The sequence below is a fragment of the Equus quagga genome, chromosome 3 (genome assembly GCF_021613505.1).
Source record: "Equus quagga isolate Etosha38 chromosome 3, UCLA_HA_Equagga_1.0, whole genome shotgun sequence".
Classification (NCBI taxonomy): domain Eukaryota; kingdom Metazoa; phylum Chordata; class Mammalia; order Perissodactyla; family Equidae; genus Equus; species Equus quagga.
In genome coordinates, this window is record NC_060269.1 from 154,802,318 (window position 1) to 154,818,892 (window position 16,575).

Consider the following 16,575-nt stretch of genomic DNA (forward strand, 5'->3'; position numbering starts at 1 on the left):
GTAACCACATCAACAGAATGCAGGACAAAGCCACACAATCACCCACAGACGTAGAAAGGGCAGTTGACAAAACCCAACACCCTTCACGACAAAAACACCAACAAATGAGGATTAAAGGGGCCGTTCCTCAACCTGAAAAAAGCATCTACACCACCACACTCAACGGTCACAGCTGAAAGCTCTTCCCCTCTGATCGGGATCAGGACCGCGCTGCCCCTCCACCACGGCTCTTTGACACCGAACCAGAGGTTCCAGCCAGGGAGGCCAGCAAGAGAAAGAAAGAAAGAAAAGGAATCCAAACTGGAAAGGGAGAAATGACACATTTCTGTCTGCAGATGACATGACTGCGTGTACAGAAAATCCTAAGGAATCTACACATACAACTATTAGAATAAATAAGTTCAGCAAGGTTTCAGGGTACATGACCAACATACAGAAATCAGTTGTATTTCTATACATTAGCAATAAACAATCCAAAAATGAAATTCAGAGAACAATTTTGTTTACAGTAGCATCAAAAAGAATAAAATACTTAGGAATAAATTTAACAAAATAAGTGCAAAACTTGTACACTGAAAACTACAAAACACTGTTGAAATAAACTAAAGACAGAAATAAATCAAAAGATACCCCAAGTTCGTGAATGAGACAGTTTAATATTAAGATGACAACACTTTCCAAAGTGATCTCCGGATTCAACAGCCCCTCTCAAAGTCTAAGCCACCTTTTTGCATAAATTGATAAGCTGATCTTAAAATTCATGTGGAAATGCAAAACAATCTTGAAAAAGAACAAAGTTGGAGGACTCACTTTCAGATTTAGATACTCACCGCGAAGCTACATTAATTGAGGCATTGACACAAGGGAATACAGGTCACGGGGATACAACTGAGTGACCAGATACAAACTCGTACATTTATGGTCAACTGATGATCAATAAATCAATGGGAAAATAATCATCTGTTCAACAAAGAGTCCTGAGACAGCTCGACATCCACATGAAAGGAGGAAGCTGGACTCTACCTCACACGCACACTAAAATTAACTCCAAATGGATCAAACACCTAAATTTAAGAGCTGAAACTATACAACTCTTAGAAGAAAACACAGGGGTACCCCTTCATGACCTTGCGTTAGACAACGGTTGCTTAGAAAAGACAAGAAAAGCACAAGGGACAAAAGAAAAACAGATATACTGGAGTTCATCAAAATTAACAACTTTTGTGCTTCCAAGGACACTGTCAAGAAAGTGAAAAGACAGAATGGGAAAAAATATTTGCAAATCATATAAGGGCCTAGTATCCAGAACACATAAAGAACTCTTACAACTCAAAACAAACAATTGAATTAAAAATGGGCAAAAGATCTGAATTGACATTTTCCCAAAGACATACACATGGTCAATAAGTACATGAAAAGATGCTCGATATCATTAGTCATTAGGAAAATGCAAATCAAAACCACAATGAGGCCACTTCACACCCATTAGGATGGCTGAAATTAAAAAGATAGTAACAGGGGCCGGCCCTGTGGCATAGTAGTTAAGGTTGTGTGCTCCACTTTGGCAGCCCGGGGTTCACAGGTTCAGATCCCAGGCGTGGACCTAGCACCACTTGTCAAGCCAAGCTGTGGAGGCATCCCACATAAGATAGAGGAAGATTGGTACAGATGCTAGCTCAGTGACAATTTTCCTCACCAAAAAAAAGGTAGTAACAAGTGTTGGCAAGAACATGGAGACTGGAACCCCAGGCACAGCTGGTGGGAACATAAGGTGGTAAGGCCACTGTGGGAGACAGATCCACAGCTCCTCAGAAGGGTAAACGCAGCATTACCACACGACCCAGGAATTCCACTCCTAGAGATAAAACATACGCCCACACAAAGACTTGGATGCAAGCGTTTGTAGCAACCCTCCTCATGACAGCCAAGAGTGCAAACAACCCAAATGTCCACATCTACACATCAAGAGTGGGATGTCCACACATGGAGTCTTGTTGGGCAACGAGGAAGGAAGTTCTGGCACATTCTCCAGCACAAACGAACCTTGGAAACACTGTGCTGAGTGAAAGAAGCCAGACACAAAAGGCCACGTGCTGTCATGATTCCATCCATACAAAACGTCCAGAAAGACACGGTAGACCTGGAGGCCAGGGGGAGACTGCGGGGGGGGGGGGGGGGGGGGGGGGGGGGGGCGGGGATGACAGGTTCTAGACCGGACAGCCATGGGGGCGCACGGCACTGCGAACGCACCAATGCCCGCGGGCTGGACGCCTAAAGCAGGCGGCTGTCACGTACTCAGTTACATCTCAATAAAGTGAGTGGAAAACGCAGAGCAAGGGCCTTCTCTGCCGTCGGACATGCTCTCGTCACCAACATGTTCCAGGAGCTGGAAATGCAGGCGCGACAGTGTGGGGGGTCCACTTCCCTTTGTGTTTGGGTTAAAAACAGGAAGTACAGAAACATGTGGGTGTCCTCAAGCTCCTCGAGTGGCTGCCCCTGGGGAGGAGGCGGAAAATAGGGTGTGGGGGCCACACACACGCTCCAAGTGCTGAGCCGTGTATACATTCCCTCGACTCTGAACCACATCACAAAACACACGGACACCCCACTGTGGACACGGCTGCCCCATTCAACACCCAGGCTCCAAGGGCCTCTGAGGCAGGCCAGACCTGTACCCTAGATGACAATGGCCAGCCCCAGCAAGGAGAGTCCATACCTCTGGGGAATTTTAATTAGAATATGCACCATTTCCTTGAATTAAATATAAGCAACCATGGTGGCCATGGTTACTGCCTACACCTGCGTCTGCTCTCCCATCCTAGTGCGCTGGTGGAGGGAGACGAGAAGGGGACGACCAGAGGGGCCCACAGCACACCTGGCCCAGCCCTCTAATTCAGTGCATAGTTAAACTGGTTTGCAAACTTCTCGTGCTTCTTCTGATCCATCTGGTTCATGGCCGTCACCACCCTCTGCACGGCTGCCCTGTGGGGAAAGCGAAGCAAGACACGATCAGGGAGGCGCTGGGCAGGGCCGGGCTCCCGAACACGGCCTGGTGTGGATCTAGTACCCGTCCTGGGGTGGGTGACACAGCTTGTAGTCGGCCAGAGTCTACCCATCCAGAGCCAGAAACCACAGTGGACGGCTCTGCCCCTGAAGGTGGGCTTGGCCACGCCCTGGGCTTCTCCCATCGCCTCCCTGAGTCCTGCAGGCAGTCCTAGGACCCCCAGTCCTGCCAGCATCAGGTTGTACCCCAGAATGAGGGCCCAGCCTGCCCAGCGACCAGGCGGGGGGTGGCGTGCAGGCAAACGCAGTTAGGAAGCACCGATTCAGACTCGGCCCAGCTCTTGCCCAGCTGCACACAGAGCGCTGCTGCCAGGTCGGGGCAAATACTGGGAACATGCAGCAAGAAGACACGCACGAGCAGCTCCAGTGCATTTCACCGCCTAGCTCGGCTGCTTGAGGGCACCTGGACCCAGCAGGTCCCTGTGCCCGGGAGGAAGCTGCTGAAGCCACGAAGCAGGGATGCCCCTTGTCCTGGAGCGCCATGGACCGCTGGGCGTTGCTCTGGGGCTCGACCGCCCTGTGAGGGGTCGGTCACTGTGGCCCTCCTGCAGGGAGAGCCCCAGCCACATGCTGCAGCGAGCAGCCAGACTTTGGGCCCCGTGGAGGAAAAGTGGAGGCCGCTTGGTGACATTCCTCTGGGCGTTAGCACCCAGCGGGCCCTTCCTTGGCTGATCCCAGAAAACCAGCTCTATGCCGGGCTGGGCCGGGTCCTCCTCTGGACACTGATGGACAGGGCAGGCCAGCAGTGAGGGGCTGGTCCATGGGCTGTGGGGCCCCATGTAGGTGCCAAGGGATCTGCCCTCCTGTCCAGCCCCACTCAGGCTGGGCACACGGCAGTGACGTGGCCAGGAGGGCAGGAGGGGCCTCGTCTGCCGGGTGAGCTGAGCTGAGTGCCCTCCGGGGTCCTGGCGGGAAAGCTGCCTCAGGAGCCAGCCTAAGGAGCCAGTGCCCACAGGGTCAGGGCACGAACCTGAGGAGGGAGACCGTGGCTGTGTGGTTTCTAAGCAGGCGGCCTACCCACCTCTAGCCACACCGTGAACGCGGCAGGCACCTCTGGCCGACCCCGGTGGACCGGCAGTGGGGATGCTGGGCTGGTGGCCTCTCTGCTCTGGCCTGCCGAGTTCCCACGGGCCAGGCTGGTCCGGGAAGATCCAGCCGACCCCTAACCCCCAGAGCCAGGCTTGGAGCAGCACAAGGCACACCTGCCCCTGGTGGCACCGGCTGAGCATGGCTGGGGCTGCAACCCCTGCCCTGCAGCATCAGACATAACTGCCCTTGCTGAGGTCACCATGTGGACACCTCTGGGCACTAACCACGAGGGGCCAGCCTGGCCAGCACCCAGCCCTTCTGGGTCAGCCAGGGAAGGGAGAGACTTGGGGCTGGCTCTCCTCCGACCACTGGGCCGTGAGTGCACGCTGGCTGGCCAGGGGAGCCTACATGGGAAGGCGTCCTTCTGTCCCCCTGGGGGACGGCTCCTGGCTCCTGACGGGCCTACAGCTGGCTGGGAGCATCTGTCCTGACGGCCCAGTGATCACCGGGAGAAACGTGCGGCAGAAGGGGAGCCAGAGAACGCCTCGGAGCACGGCCGACTCCCACCCAGCACCCCGAATCCAGGGGCTGGGGGGCACTCGGCAAGGGGCCCTTACTTGGCGAAGACTTTCTTGGAGATGCGCGCACGGGCGGTGTCAGCCTGCCGCTTCAGGTCGGTGAGGCCAGGGTGCTTCTTCCTCTTGCCTTTGCCTCTCCCGCTGGCCCTGGATGCGCCGAGGTCCACACCCGTGGCCGCCTCCACGTCCCTCATAAACTCCGGGTCCTGCCAGTCTGCAGACAGACCCCAGACCTCAGGAAACCCTGTACAGTCAGGGCGCCTCTCGCCTGAGCCCCGGCCCTCCCTGACGCTGGTTGAGGGCAGGGCTGAGCTCCTCCCCACCTGCCCGCCCGTGCCCTCACAGGCCGGGGAGGAGCCGGGGGGAGCCCGGAGGCCATTCCTGTGCATCCACTGACCTCTCAGGCAGGAAGGCAGCCAAGGGGGGTGGCTGGGGGACGGTGACACCCACAGGCTGCTTCCCAGCCTCCCAGCTGGACTGTGTCCCGCCAGAACCCCAATCGTGGCCGCCAGACCCGACTGCGGGCTGGAGGTTGTGCAGCAGAGGCAGCCACGGCTGAGGGGCAGGGTGGCCGGGCTTTCCTTTTTGTTGGTCCAAAGACCACTTGGCCACAGGCCTCAGCAATGAGGGCATCAGCACACCCTGCTCTTCCTGGCCGTCACAGCCCCGGCCCTGTGGGGCAGCTAGAGACCGTGCTCTGAGGGGAAATATCACCCAGCCCCGCAGAGCCTGGCCTCGCCAGCCCCGGGGTGCAGCACAGCCAGGCCAGTGTGCTCATCTGCCAGGACCGACAAGGCATTAACTGTCTAAACGGGGTGGCAGGGGGGCTCCCGGCCTAGGGGGCACAGGCCCGGGGTTCCAACCCTGCCCTGGCAGCTCCTTGCTGTCTCAGGGTCTGCTTCTGCATCCCTGGCCGGCACTGCTCTGCCTCCAAAAGGCTGAGCAGGGGTCCATGAGACACGGTGTTGGTCCAGCCCGGCCATCTCAGGAAGGCCACCGAGGTCAGGGATGTGACAGCACAGCATCTCCCTGCGCCCAGACCTACGGACACTGACCCAGGCTTGCAGAAGGCTGCTGGACAGGCGTCACACCAATGGCGCCCACCACGCAGACAGGAAGCCCACAGGCCGGGGGCAGAGGGCCCATACAGTGAGGGCAGGAGCCACGCGCCCCAGACAGACAGATGGCGAGGCCACCCCAAGCTGATTTTTTGAAGTGAAGGAATACGGGGCTGCACAATTCAGATAGAAGAACGATTAATCCAAGATTAAGGAAAACTGTCTAAACAGTTTATCTCCCAGTAATAAGAAGGCGTCACAGTTTGGGATCCCAGTGAATGGAGCAATTGTTTAAACACAACGGAAAAACGCCGGCACCCAGTGGAGATGGAATGAGCATCTCAGGAAAATGAAGGAGCAATTTAAAAGCCTTTGAAAAAAATCGATAGATGCCGGGGCGTGCGGCCTTCCTGCGTGCTGACGGGCCCGGAGCTCCGCGTGCATTGTCACCGAGGTGAGCGCCAGGGAAGAGAAAATTGGCCTGCGTGCGAGGGAGGCGGGATCGATACTGTCGTTAGTAAAGAGACGCTATTTCACATCTGACTGGCCAGCCCGGCCCGCGGCCGCAGCCGGTACCTGTTGTTAACAAGCCGCCGAGGCTGGAGAGCCAGATACTCTTCAGGCTGACACAAAAAATAGCCACTTAATTTGCTCCTGAGTGTGAGCCACCAGGGAAGGGCTCGCCCCGCGGATTAGCGGGTCAGGGGCCCCTCCCCGAGGCCTCCAGGGTGAGGGCCTGGGCGCCGACCCTGCGTGTCAGGCTGAGATCTAATATTTGTCTCTTATGACAAAGGGGAAAACCCCACTGATGACACACGCAGCGGCTGGGACCCTCACGTGCACGCCGGTGCTGCCCCCATGGACACCTCCGCCTTCACTGGGGCTCCGGGCTGCGGGCGCAGCTCTTCTCAGGAGAGGGGCCCGAGGCGGCCAGCGCCACGAGACCTCAGCCAAGCACGACAGACCCTGAGACGTCGAGCTGACAAGGGCTGCCTCGATGCCCCCACCCTGAGCGTGCTGACAAGCAGCCCTGCCCATGACGCCACTTGTGTGTGTCACAGCCCAGCCCTCCTGCTCAGGGCGCTCTGGAGACCGGGCAGCTGCCAGCCTGAGTGCAGCACAGGGCCAGCACACAGCACAGACATGTGTACCGGAAGGAGACGCATTCCCTGAATTGTCACGAGAACAAAGTCCAGGTGGTTGAAGCCCATGGTCTATTTGGTCTGAAACTTGGGAGCCCTGAGGAGGACCCCGAAAGAGCGCTCTGTGGAGACCTGGGTCCCCAAAGCCAGAGGTCCAGAGGCTCAGTCGGGCCTGCCTGGACCGTGGGCAGCACCCTCGCCTCCTGCCCAGAGGTGCACACACATGCACGTGCACAACACACACACGTTTACACACAACGTGCACGCCACATACACACAGCACACATACGTGCACACACCGCCCTCCTGCCTGCCGTGGGGGGTAGGAGGTGTGGAGCAATTGCACCCACACAAGAGCTCACAGGGCAGGGGACTGGGCGGGAGCAGGGTAACATGAGGAGGACTGCACCGGCCCCTCTAAGTGGCACAGGGTCCAGCTCACCTCCCCTCCACTCCTTCCTCTACTTAAAAATACGTCCAAGACCCCAGAACCCAAACATGCAGACAAACGACAACAAGGCAGCTTAAATTGTGGCAGTGCTCACGTCTCCCGTCAGGAGCCACGGGGAAACCTGGCCCCAGTGGAAGGCTGAGCATCCTACAGGCCCCGGGACAGCGCATCCCCTGGTGCACTGCTGCTCGCTATGACCAGCTGGAGGCCACAGGTGACCACACAGACACCACGGCCACCCTGGTGGCCGCTGTGGTCCAGGGCTGTCCCCCAATGCAGTGCTGGCCCCCCGGCCCCCAGACCTACCTGAGCGTCCTGCCGTCCTCTGCAGCTGCTGCCTCTGCTCCCGGGCCCTGTCCTCTGGGTTGAGGGGCCGTCCCGCATTGTCTCTCGGGATGATCTTCCCGTGGAAAGGGCACTACACAAAGACGGGGGGCTCTGATGGTGGGAGGGGGCCACCGCCATCTCTGCTCTCGGGGAGGCTGGCCCACACCACCCTTTGATCTCACATCCCTCAAAGGAGGGGCGCTCCGGACACTGCCAGGACAGAGCCAGGCGTGGAGTGGAGTCTGGGACCTGAGTCAGCCTGGCTGAAGGACCTCCCTCTGCCCCAGCCCCCGTGCACCAGGAGGCCCCTGTGACGCCCAGGCCCAGCGGAGTGGGCTCAGGAGACGCTGTGGAGGGAGGAAAGGCAGGAGCGAGTGTCCTGGCCCTGAGAGCATACAGGGTCCTGTGCCCAGACGCCAGGCCCTCGCCCGGACAGGAGGCCCCAGCACGATTCAGTGGCTACGTGATCCCTGCCAGCCACAGACCAGCCCTCCCCGGGGAGGGGGCCCCAGCCCAGGCACTTCCCTCCGGCTGCGCTGTCCTGGCCCAGCTGGCCCGAGGCAGCCGCCCCTGCGTGCCCACGGGCCTCACCAGCCACGGCCACCGCCTCACCTTCAGCCGGTCCTGGCGCTCACAGAGCCGGCCGTCGGGCCTCGGGGCGCGGCACCGGTGCTGCACCGGCTCAAATCGCCCCGCGAAGGTGATGCGGCGGCTCCGGAGCGTCTCCGAGACATCGGCGTTGTCCACCTCCTCCTCCACCTCGCTGGGCTTCCAGAAGCGATGCTCAGAGTCAGATCTGCGATGCAAACCAGAGACGCTCAGAGCCGCCTGCAGGGACACGCCTGGCAGCCCATCACAAGGCCCGGGCAGGCACCGAGGAAGGCAGATCCCAAGACTCCCGGAGCCAGTTTCGGGTCCCACAGGACAGACACGGGAGGCTGTGCCCACTGGCCAGCTGGGCCTGGCAGGACACAGGGCTGGAGCAGGGCGGGCACCCTGATGACGGGGGGCAGGTGGCCGGATCGTGCCCCTCGTCCGCGGCTCCACAGAGAGAAAGCAGGGCCACTGCAGTGAGGTGGGTGGTCACCCAGAGACTCGCGGCAGAGTGTCAGGCCCGGCCCACACGGAGGCCTGAGTCAGAGGACCAGAGGGCAGTGGGATGGGGCCTGGGCAGAGGCACCAAAGGACATGAAGGGCCGGGAGGGCCCTGGCCCTGGCAGCCAACCCTTCCTGGTCAGGATGCCTGACCCTCGGGGAGGACGACGTGGACGTCTCCCCAGGGAGGTTCAGGGAGGTTCAGAGAAGTCCAAACGCCTGTGGGCACAGTTCCATGGCCACGCACCGTGCCTACGAGAGCCTGCACATTGCCATCAGCTCGACGTAGGGGGCACCCCCTCGTGCCCCCCTGAACCTGGCAGCACTGTGCAGCAGGCCGGGCCACGCGCCCGTGTCCATCAGGTGGGGAGGCAACCCCCACCAGGCGGCCCAGAGAACCACAGGCTCGTCTGCACTCACTTGAAGATCTTGCCAGCCGTCGGCTGCTCCTGGCCCCAGTAGCACAGGTCCACCCCAAAGGGCACAACAGGTGCCCGGGCCCGCTCTGCCGCCAGCTTCGCAGCCTCCTCTGGTCCCAGTGGTGTCCTGAAGAGGCCACAAGAATAGAGCAGGACGCACTGACCAAGCACGCCTGGAGCCGGCCACAGCTACTGCCTCTCCCTCTCGCTCTCCACACTCCCCGAGCACAGACCTAGAGCCCTGGGGTCAGCACACTCAAGCAATGACCTCTGCCCCCTTAAGCCTGGGCTCCAGGGCAGCCGCTGAGGCCCTGCAAGAAACCTGGCCCCTGGCTCCGGTTGTCCCCAGATGGCCATGCAGGGACCTGGCCTCGGATCTGTGGTGCTCACCCTGGGCCTGGGGGTGCCCTGACATCTGCCCCTCAGACCCCAGAGCCTCGGGTCCCTCCTTGCCCTGGCTAATGCGCCAGAGCTCTGAGCCCCCATGGCCCCCACGGCCCTCACCCTAGGTAGACACCAGCAGGTGCTCGCCTGGCCAGGGCTGTGCACCCGGGCTGCCTTCAAGGAGCCAAAGCGCCCCAGGCAGCCAGAGGAAGCAGGCCAGAGCTCTGGGCAGAGGCAGGGCGTCCGGGAGTCACCTGGGGCTTGGGGGCAGGGACGAGGGCAAGCGGCCCTGGAGATGATGCAGCTGGGCGGCAGCAGAGGTGGGGTCGCACGCTTCCTCATCCCTCCTCGTCCTCTTCCTCGCTTCCAAGTCCCGCGCTGCTGGGTCCTTCTCTAGCCCTAGAACAGAGATGTGTGCTCCTGGCCACAGTCCCCACGACCCTGAGAGATCCCTTGGGGCACTGTGCTCCCACCCCCTGGTGACGGCACAGCAGTGACCTCGTGGTTAGGACGCGGCCCAGGTGGGTTAGCACCAGGTCTTCCAACAGCCCACAGCCACACTCCACAGAGCGCCTGCCCTGCCACCAGACAGCCCAGGTCACGATGCCGGCACCTCACTGACGCCCCCACAGGAGATGGCCGGAGACGGCGCCACCAGGCCACTGACCTCTGCAGGCCAGCAGCCATTTCTGGGTCCCCAGGGCAGGGTGAAGGCAGATTCCCAACACTATCGGAGCCCACTCACCCGGCTCCCCGGCCCCGCTGGCCTGCCTGTGCCGAGGCAGGGACCCTGGTCAGCTCTCAGGCTGCCCACCTTGGGGCCCTCCGATCCCTGCTGGCCCCTCTCAGCTGGGCGCACAGGCTGCGCTCTCCGGCCGCTGTCTGAGCTGGTGTCCCAAGGCTGCAGATGTGGCACGGGCAGGCTGTGGGCTAGGACACCAGAGGTGCTCCTCCCGGAGGGCATGGCTTGCTTCCCACATGCCCAACTGGTTGAAGGCGGCTAGCACCTCGAGGGCTGTGAACTGACAGGGAAGCCGAGATGCGAGAGCACGCGGCCATAAGAGAGACAATAAACAGAGCGACACATCCTGGGAGACGAGGACAGAAGCCCAACAGGCGCACGGCACGCTCTCCAAGAGCTGAGGGAGATGCCGGAGGCACAAGCAGAGCTGAGGAAGAGGGCCAAGACGGTGTTTCTTCTAAGGAAGGCGGCGGGCAAGAGGGGAGGCTGCAGCTTGTGGAGGGATGGAGGGACGGGCGAGCGCGTGCACGAGAGGATAAGGACCCCTCACACACGAGACCCACATGGGACCGCATGCACGTCTGTTTCGAAAATACTCTTAGAGCAAGTAATCAATCCGCCAAAAGAAAAATAAGTCAGGAGGGCGGGGCCCAGTAAATGCGACAAAGGACTTCGTAAGATTCACTGCTGCTCCCTCCTCCCAGCTGGAGTCTCACAACATCCAGAACCAAGCTGGTGTCTGGATGGTCCGACGTGCTGGGGATGGCGGAGACTAGAGGGAAAGGGCCCCACGTCACGAGTCTGCAGGGGACAGTGTAGACACTGATGAACCAGGGAAATAAACAGGGAATGGTCCATAGAAGTGTGACTCCTTAAAAAGTTAGGGAGAACCCTCAGAAAAATAAACATTCTTACTACTTTATTTATACTTAATGAATAGTTTCAAAACTAGCAGAAGAAAAGTTAATCCAGCAAATAAAAGGTGGGGAAAAGGAAAAAAACAAAATGACAGCAACAATCAACAATCAGAGAGAAAGTGTGGTCAAAGCAGGCACAGGTGGGCCGGCCGACTGCAGCTGAAAACAGAGTAGCAGTGAGAGAAACGGGCTAAGATCAGTCAAGACAAACTCTGACTAGTTTCCACATATTTAGTAATTTCCTTTCTGTAAGAGACCCACTTAAAACGAACAGGTACAAAAGCTGAAACTAAAGAGATGAAAACCACTACGCAAACAGGCACCCAGAGAAGATGATATAACAGTTGATACCAGAAAAACCGGATCTGAAGTGAAAAAGGGACAGAAAAGAAGGAACATGTGAAGGCGTCACCAACAGGAAGGGATCTGCACCCCGCGAGCAGCTCCAGAGCCCGCGCTGAGGCAGCTCCACGGACCCTCCCCAGGTGGCGGTCAGACAGCTGGGCTGGGGATCTCGAGGAGACTGAGGCACTTCTGAAGGACAGGCGCCGCCCAGACTGTGTCCTTGGGCCACCGAGTGACCATCAGAAGGAGCCAGACGTTGGAAACAGAGACAGACAGGAAGCCCAGCACGCACACACAGTCCCACGCTCTTCCTGAGCACGCGCCTCTCCACCCTCCACCTGCACAGACTCACGAGTGCTCCTGGGTTGAACGAGGAAAATCAGAAGGGAGATGACACAACACTGAGACCCGGACACCAAGAGGAGTGCTGCCCGCCCACTCGGGAGCAGGGCGCCCTGGGGAAGGAGGAGGGGTGGGGAAGGAGCCGGGCCTGCTGTGGCTGTGCTGGCAGTGCCCCGTCCCCTGGGCGGCTCCTGCAGCAGGGGTCAGCCTGACACAACCCAGAAAAGGCCACGCCCGTCTTCACTGCTGCCCTAGGGTCGGCAGCCTGGCCCACTGCCCATTTTTGTGCCCAGTTTCTTGGTGCAGGGCCACGCTTGTCTGCCTGGTGCCGTCTGCAGCTGCTCCACAGAGACCATAGAGGTGGCTGCTGCCACGGGCTCTCAAGTTTACACTCTGGCTCTTACCAGAAAACACCCTCTAGACGCCCTTCGAGCCTGGCGTGCCGCCGTGCGAGTAGGGGCTACCCCTGACTTCTCGGGTTCCTGTGGCTGAGAGTAGAGGACACAGGACAGAGCCACGCAGAGTGACCAGGTCCACCCTTGGCCACCTGGAAGCACCATGAGCTCTGAGGCCGAGCTCGGGTGCACTGGGAAGGTGGCTAGGGCCCCGACCCGGCTCCGTCGTGGACACAGCTTCCAGCCCAGCTCATAAAAACTTCCAACGCCCCCACGTGGGTCACGCGTCAGCCCCACATGCATGCACCCGCGAGTGTGCCACCCGCATGGCGAGGGGAGGCCAGACTGATGGTCGACGCTGTGGCGTCCAGATGGATACAATCACAGCCGAAAGATCAATATGAGAACTCCTCAGAGTTACAAGAATGAAATATATTTTTCATTGATTTGTTGTTTTAAACCATTAAAAAGATGGGTGAGCGTGTTCAAGCAGGGTGAATACTCAGGGCACTAAACGCACTGCCATTTCACACTGTTGTAGAAAGTCAATCTCGCTGACGTACTTTCAGAGCAAAATCCCAGAGAGCAGATGGCCCCCTGCCCGAGCGCACCTGCAGGGACGAGGGCGACTCCTGGGCAGACAGAGGCCACGAGTCGCGGCTAAACACCACCAGCTGCACCCTCCCAGCCGCGGACGTCGCACAAAGTACAGGATCTGGGCTCAGAACTACTCCCACGGTTGCTTTTGGAAAGAATCATAAAAATGCCCAAACCCCCTTTTTGTTTAAATTGACGGAGGGGCACCCATTTGCCTGCAGTGCCACGGCAGCCGCGGGCGGGAGAGCAAGCCATCGATCGCGGAAACGGGGCGGCCGGAGCTCCCGTGAAGGGGGGCTGCGCGCCTGACATTATTGATTCCACCCTGCGCAGCTGGCCTTGTAATTAAAATGTAAATTTGAGAAAGAGATTATGTCCTGACAGAAGTGCCAGGATTAAGGGGAAGATAAAAGCTCCTCAGTGAAAATTCAGAGAAAGAAACGAGGAGCGAGCGCCGGCTCCCGCGCGGTGTGGATTTAGAGGGAATCCACTGCGAACCCGACACGTTCCACGGCAACGACGGAGACGGGAGATGAACTGGCCTCGTCAACTGGCTCACGCGCCATCCGCGCGCGCGCACACCTCCAGAGCTCGCTCTGTGCGAGGCGGGATGAGGCTGGGCCGCCCCGCCGGGGGTGAAGCCTGACCCTGGAGCAGAGGCCCGGCCTGGAGACCAGTCCGCCTCCCTCCCTCCCCATCTTCCGCTCTCACCCAGCGCCGGGACCCTCCTCTGCACCCAGCGGCCCTCGGCCAGGCTGGCTGGGCAGCGGCGGAGGCCTCGGTCCTGCGCTGCCATGATCTCTGCCACCCACCTTTGCGACTGGACTCTGTCTAGAGAAGACAAACCAACAGCACCCGGCCCAGACCCCCGCCAGCCGTCACCACGTCTAGGGTAGGAGGTCAAGAGCCGTCCAGAGGGAAGTGGAGGACGAGCAGCAGGACAGCTCCCGAGCCCGAGGCGCCTCCACAAGCCAGGCCCACCAGGGCACCGTGTGCGTGGGGGATGCAGGCCTTGCTGGGAGGGGCCTGGCCAGGCAGTGGGGCAGCTCTGCCCCCTCCCTGCTGGCGCCCGCTGCCCGGGTGGTAAAGTGCAGGAGGCGTGGACTGAGTTCTCAGGGACAGTGGCTGAGGTCACCCCGCTTATTATCACCGACTACCAAGCACAAGCCAGCGGCCAGAGCGAACCTCACTAGCAGGATGTGCAAAGTGCCTGCGGCGAGCCAACGAACCGAGGGTCAGAGCCGGCTCCCATACCCCAGAGGAGGGGCCCAGGGCCTCAGGGCCACGCAGCTGGGCCTCTGCTGGGCGCCAGGTGGGGCAGAGGAGGAGGGGCACACGCAGGTGGAGGGGCCTGGGCAGACAAGACTGCCCGGCACAGAGATGAGGAGCTCAGGCAGAGGCCCCAGCCGGGCTCCTGGGCAGTGGAAACTTGGAGATGTGGCTGGGGCCAACTAGGCTATCCCTGCAGGCCTCAAGCACCTCCTGGGTGCCCCGTGGGCACGTGGGGTGACAGTGTAGTCCAGGGGTGGGGGAAAACCACTTCCAGTGCGATGGCAACTGGAAGAACAGAGCCCAGAGGGCGTAGGGAGGGGGGACGGGCAGAGAGGACAGGCAGGCCAAGGAGGAAGGCCAGCGAAGCCGAGTGGGGGTGGAGAGCCTGCTCATGGGCTGTCCCCGCTGTCCGTGGCCCCTGGCGGGCAGGACGTGGGCACCCAGATGGCAGGCATGGAGCAAACAGGGGCCATGCAGACAGAGAGTCGTGAGGGATCGTACTAATTCACCCCAATGGCACTTGGGTTGTCTAACCGTCTAAATTCTTTTAACAAATTTACATTTCATCTTTCAGACTCTGACTTAAATCGGCTTGTCCACTCGCCACAAAGGCACGGGTCGTGTTTTTATTTGCTTCCTCCGGACGTGGGGTGACGCCCCGTGTGTCCGAGGTGGATCATGGAGGGGCCCTAACATGGGCACACACTCCTTCCTAGAGGGCCACAATCCTGGGTGCAGAACATGGCTTTTAGAGGCTTTTTGGAAAAGAAAATTCTAGATGGGAAAGACCAATCACAGACGGGTTTGCACAACGCGGCTCTCTGTCACGGCATAAACAGCCTCCAACCGACACCGAGCCTGTGATTCTACAAACGGTGAGGAGGAACACTGCCTTGCTCGTGACACCCCAAGAAATGGTGACTGAGGGGTGGGGGAGCCGGAGAACGTGGAGCAGCGGCCTCCTGCCATCGGCTCCCTCCCACCCCAAACCACACGCCCCCCCCAACGCCCTCCCGCGTGCAGGAGCAGAGCTCGCTCACTGTCTGCCCCGGGGGGCCCGAGACTGTGCATCGAGTCAGGGGCCCTCCGAGGCCTCTGCTCTGTGTGGGTGTCCTGGCTGCGCCCACGGGGACTGGGGTAGGGCCTTCCCGGCTGGGGGACAGCAGGAGCCTGGGCCTCCTACCCAGGCCATCAGAGGAGAATTGCACGATTTTCAGTGAAAGCAGCTCGGCAGGGTCACTGGGCAGGGATGCAGCAAACTGCAGGACCACGTGGCTTGGGCTAGGGGCACCCGCCTTGGCCAGCTCGTGCACTGAGTGGGCCCTAGACCCAGACGTGAGGTCATGCCTGAAGGGGCAGAGTCCTGAGTGGGACCCCTCCAGGTGCCCCGCCCCTCGCCACTCACCATACTCGGGCCGCAGGTGGTCAGGGATGCAGGCCTCGTACCCCTCCTTCTCTGGGACCTCCACAAAGTCCTCGTCGTCCTCGTCCTCATCCTCGTCCCCCGGGGCTGCCGTCTATGGAAACACCCCAAGACTCGGGTATGAAAACAGCAGGCAGAGCACGAGATGCCTCGTCCCACTTCCGTGGAGCCCCCTCTCTGGGTTGGGGTCCGGTCCTCAGCCATGCGGATGCATTGAAGATCGTCTGCAAGTCCAGGCCTGTCCTGAAAGCTGCACCAGCCCGTGGCCCTCCGCCAGCGGCCGGTTGGGGTCCAGTTCAACCCACAACAGGGACACCTGCCAGTGGCGAGGCCCTGTGAAGTGCACACACGGGCATCACCCTGCCACCTCACGGGGCACACGCGTGTCCAAAGCCCCGAGGAACGGGACACGAGCCTCCTCTGGGCACAGCGTGGCCACATCCAGCTTACACCAGGCCAGCTCCCCATTTGGGCCTCCAGTTGTGCCGGCGCAAGTACAGCACTTCTGGAATATTCTGTCTTTAACAATCACTTGTGAAAAAGCCACTGAAGAGTTTTCTTTGGACGAGGCCACCTCCTTGGCGAGGTCAGTGTGGTGAGGTCGCCCATGCTGTGCTGGAGGGAGCCCGGAGCCACCAGAAGAGCCAAGGCCGTAAAGCAGGAGGGGCTGCTGCCCTGGTGACCAACAGCCATGCTCCCGCCCACACGCTAGGGCCACACGCAGCAGGGGTTGGCACCGCGGCTGGCCCTGCCCTGCGGGCCTGCTGCAGAAACCCCCCCAGGGCCAGCTCAGCTTCCCCCCACCCCAGGCCCCGCCTAACATTCTCAATGACCCCCCCCGCCCCCAGGACAGGGGGTGGGGGGGCGCCCCCCCCCCCCCCCACCGGGGGACCTGTCCTCCCTCAGAGGGTCGGAGCAGGAAGGCGCCCAGAAGCCCAGCCCCACTGCCAATCCCACTGGGAACACGGGGCGGGGGGGGGGGGGGGGGGGGGGGGG

At 60.2% G+C, this 16,575-nt stretch overlaps 1 protein-coding gene across 3 annotated transcripts in view; it reads right to left on the reverse strand.

Annotated features, from left to right (window-relative positions):
- Positions 1–1,602: 1,602 nt before the first annotated feature.
- Positions 1,603–16,575, reverse strand: part of UVSSA (UV stimulated scaffold protein A) — a 30,968-nt gene continuing 15,995 nt past the window's right edge. For all 3 annotated transcript variants that reach the window (XM_046656960.1, XM_046656959.1, XM_046656961.1), the window contains exons 8-14: positions 15,562–15,673; positions 9,801–9,945; positions 9,164–9,289; positions 8,261–8,444; positions 7,628–7,739; positions 4,710–4,884; positions 1,603–2,982 (exon numbers count right to left, since the gene is read on the reverse strand). In XM_046656960.1, coding sequence (XP_046512916.1) covers positions 2,889–2,982; positions 4,710–4,884; positions 7,628–7,739; positions 8,261–8,444; positions 9,164–9,289; positions 9,801–9,945; positions 15,562–15,673 — 948 coding nt within the window. In that variant the 3' untranslated portion in view covers positions 1,603–2,888. The remainder of the gene's footprint in view (positions 2,983–4,709; positions 4,885–7,627; positions 7,740–8,260; positions 8,445–9,163; positions 9,290–9,800; positions 9,946–15,561; positions 15,674–16,575) is intronic.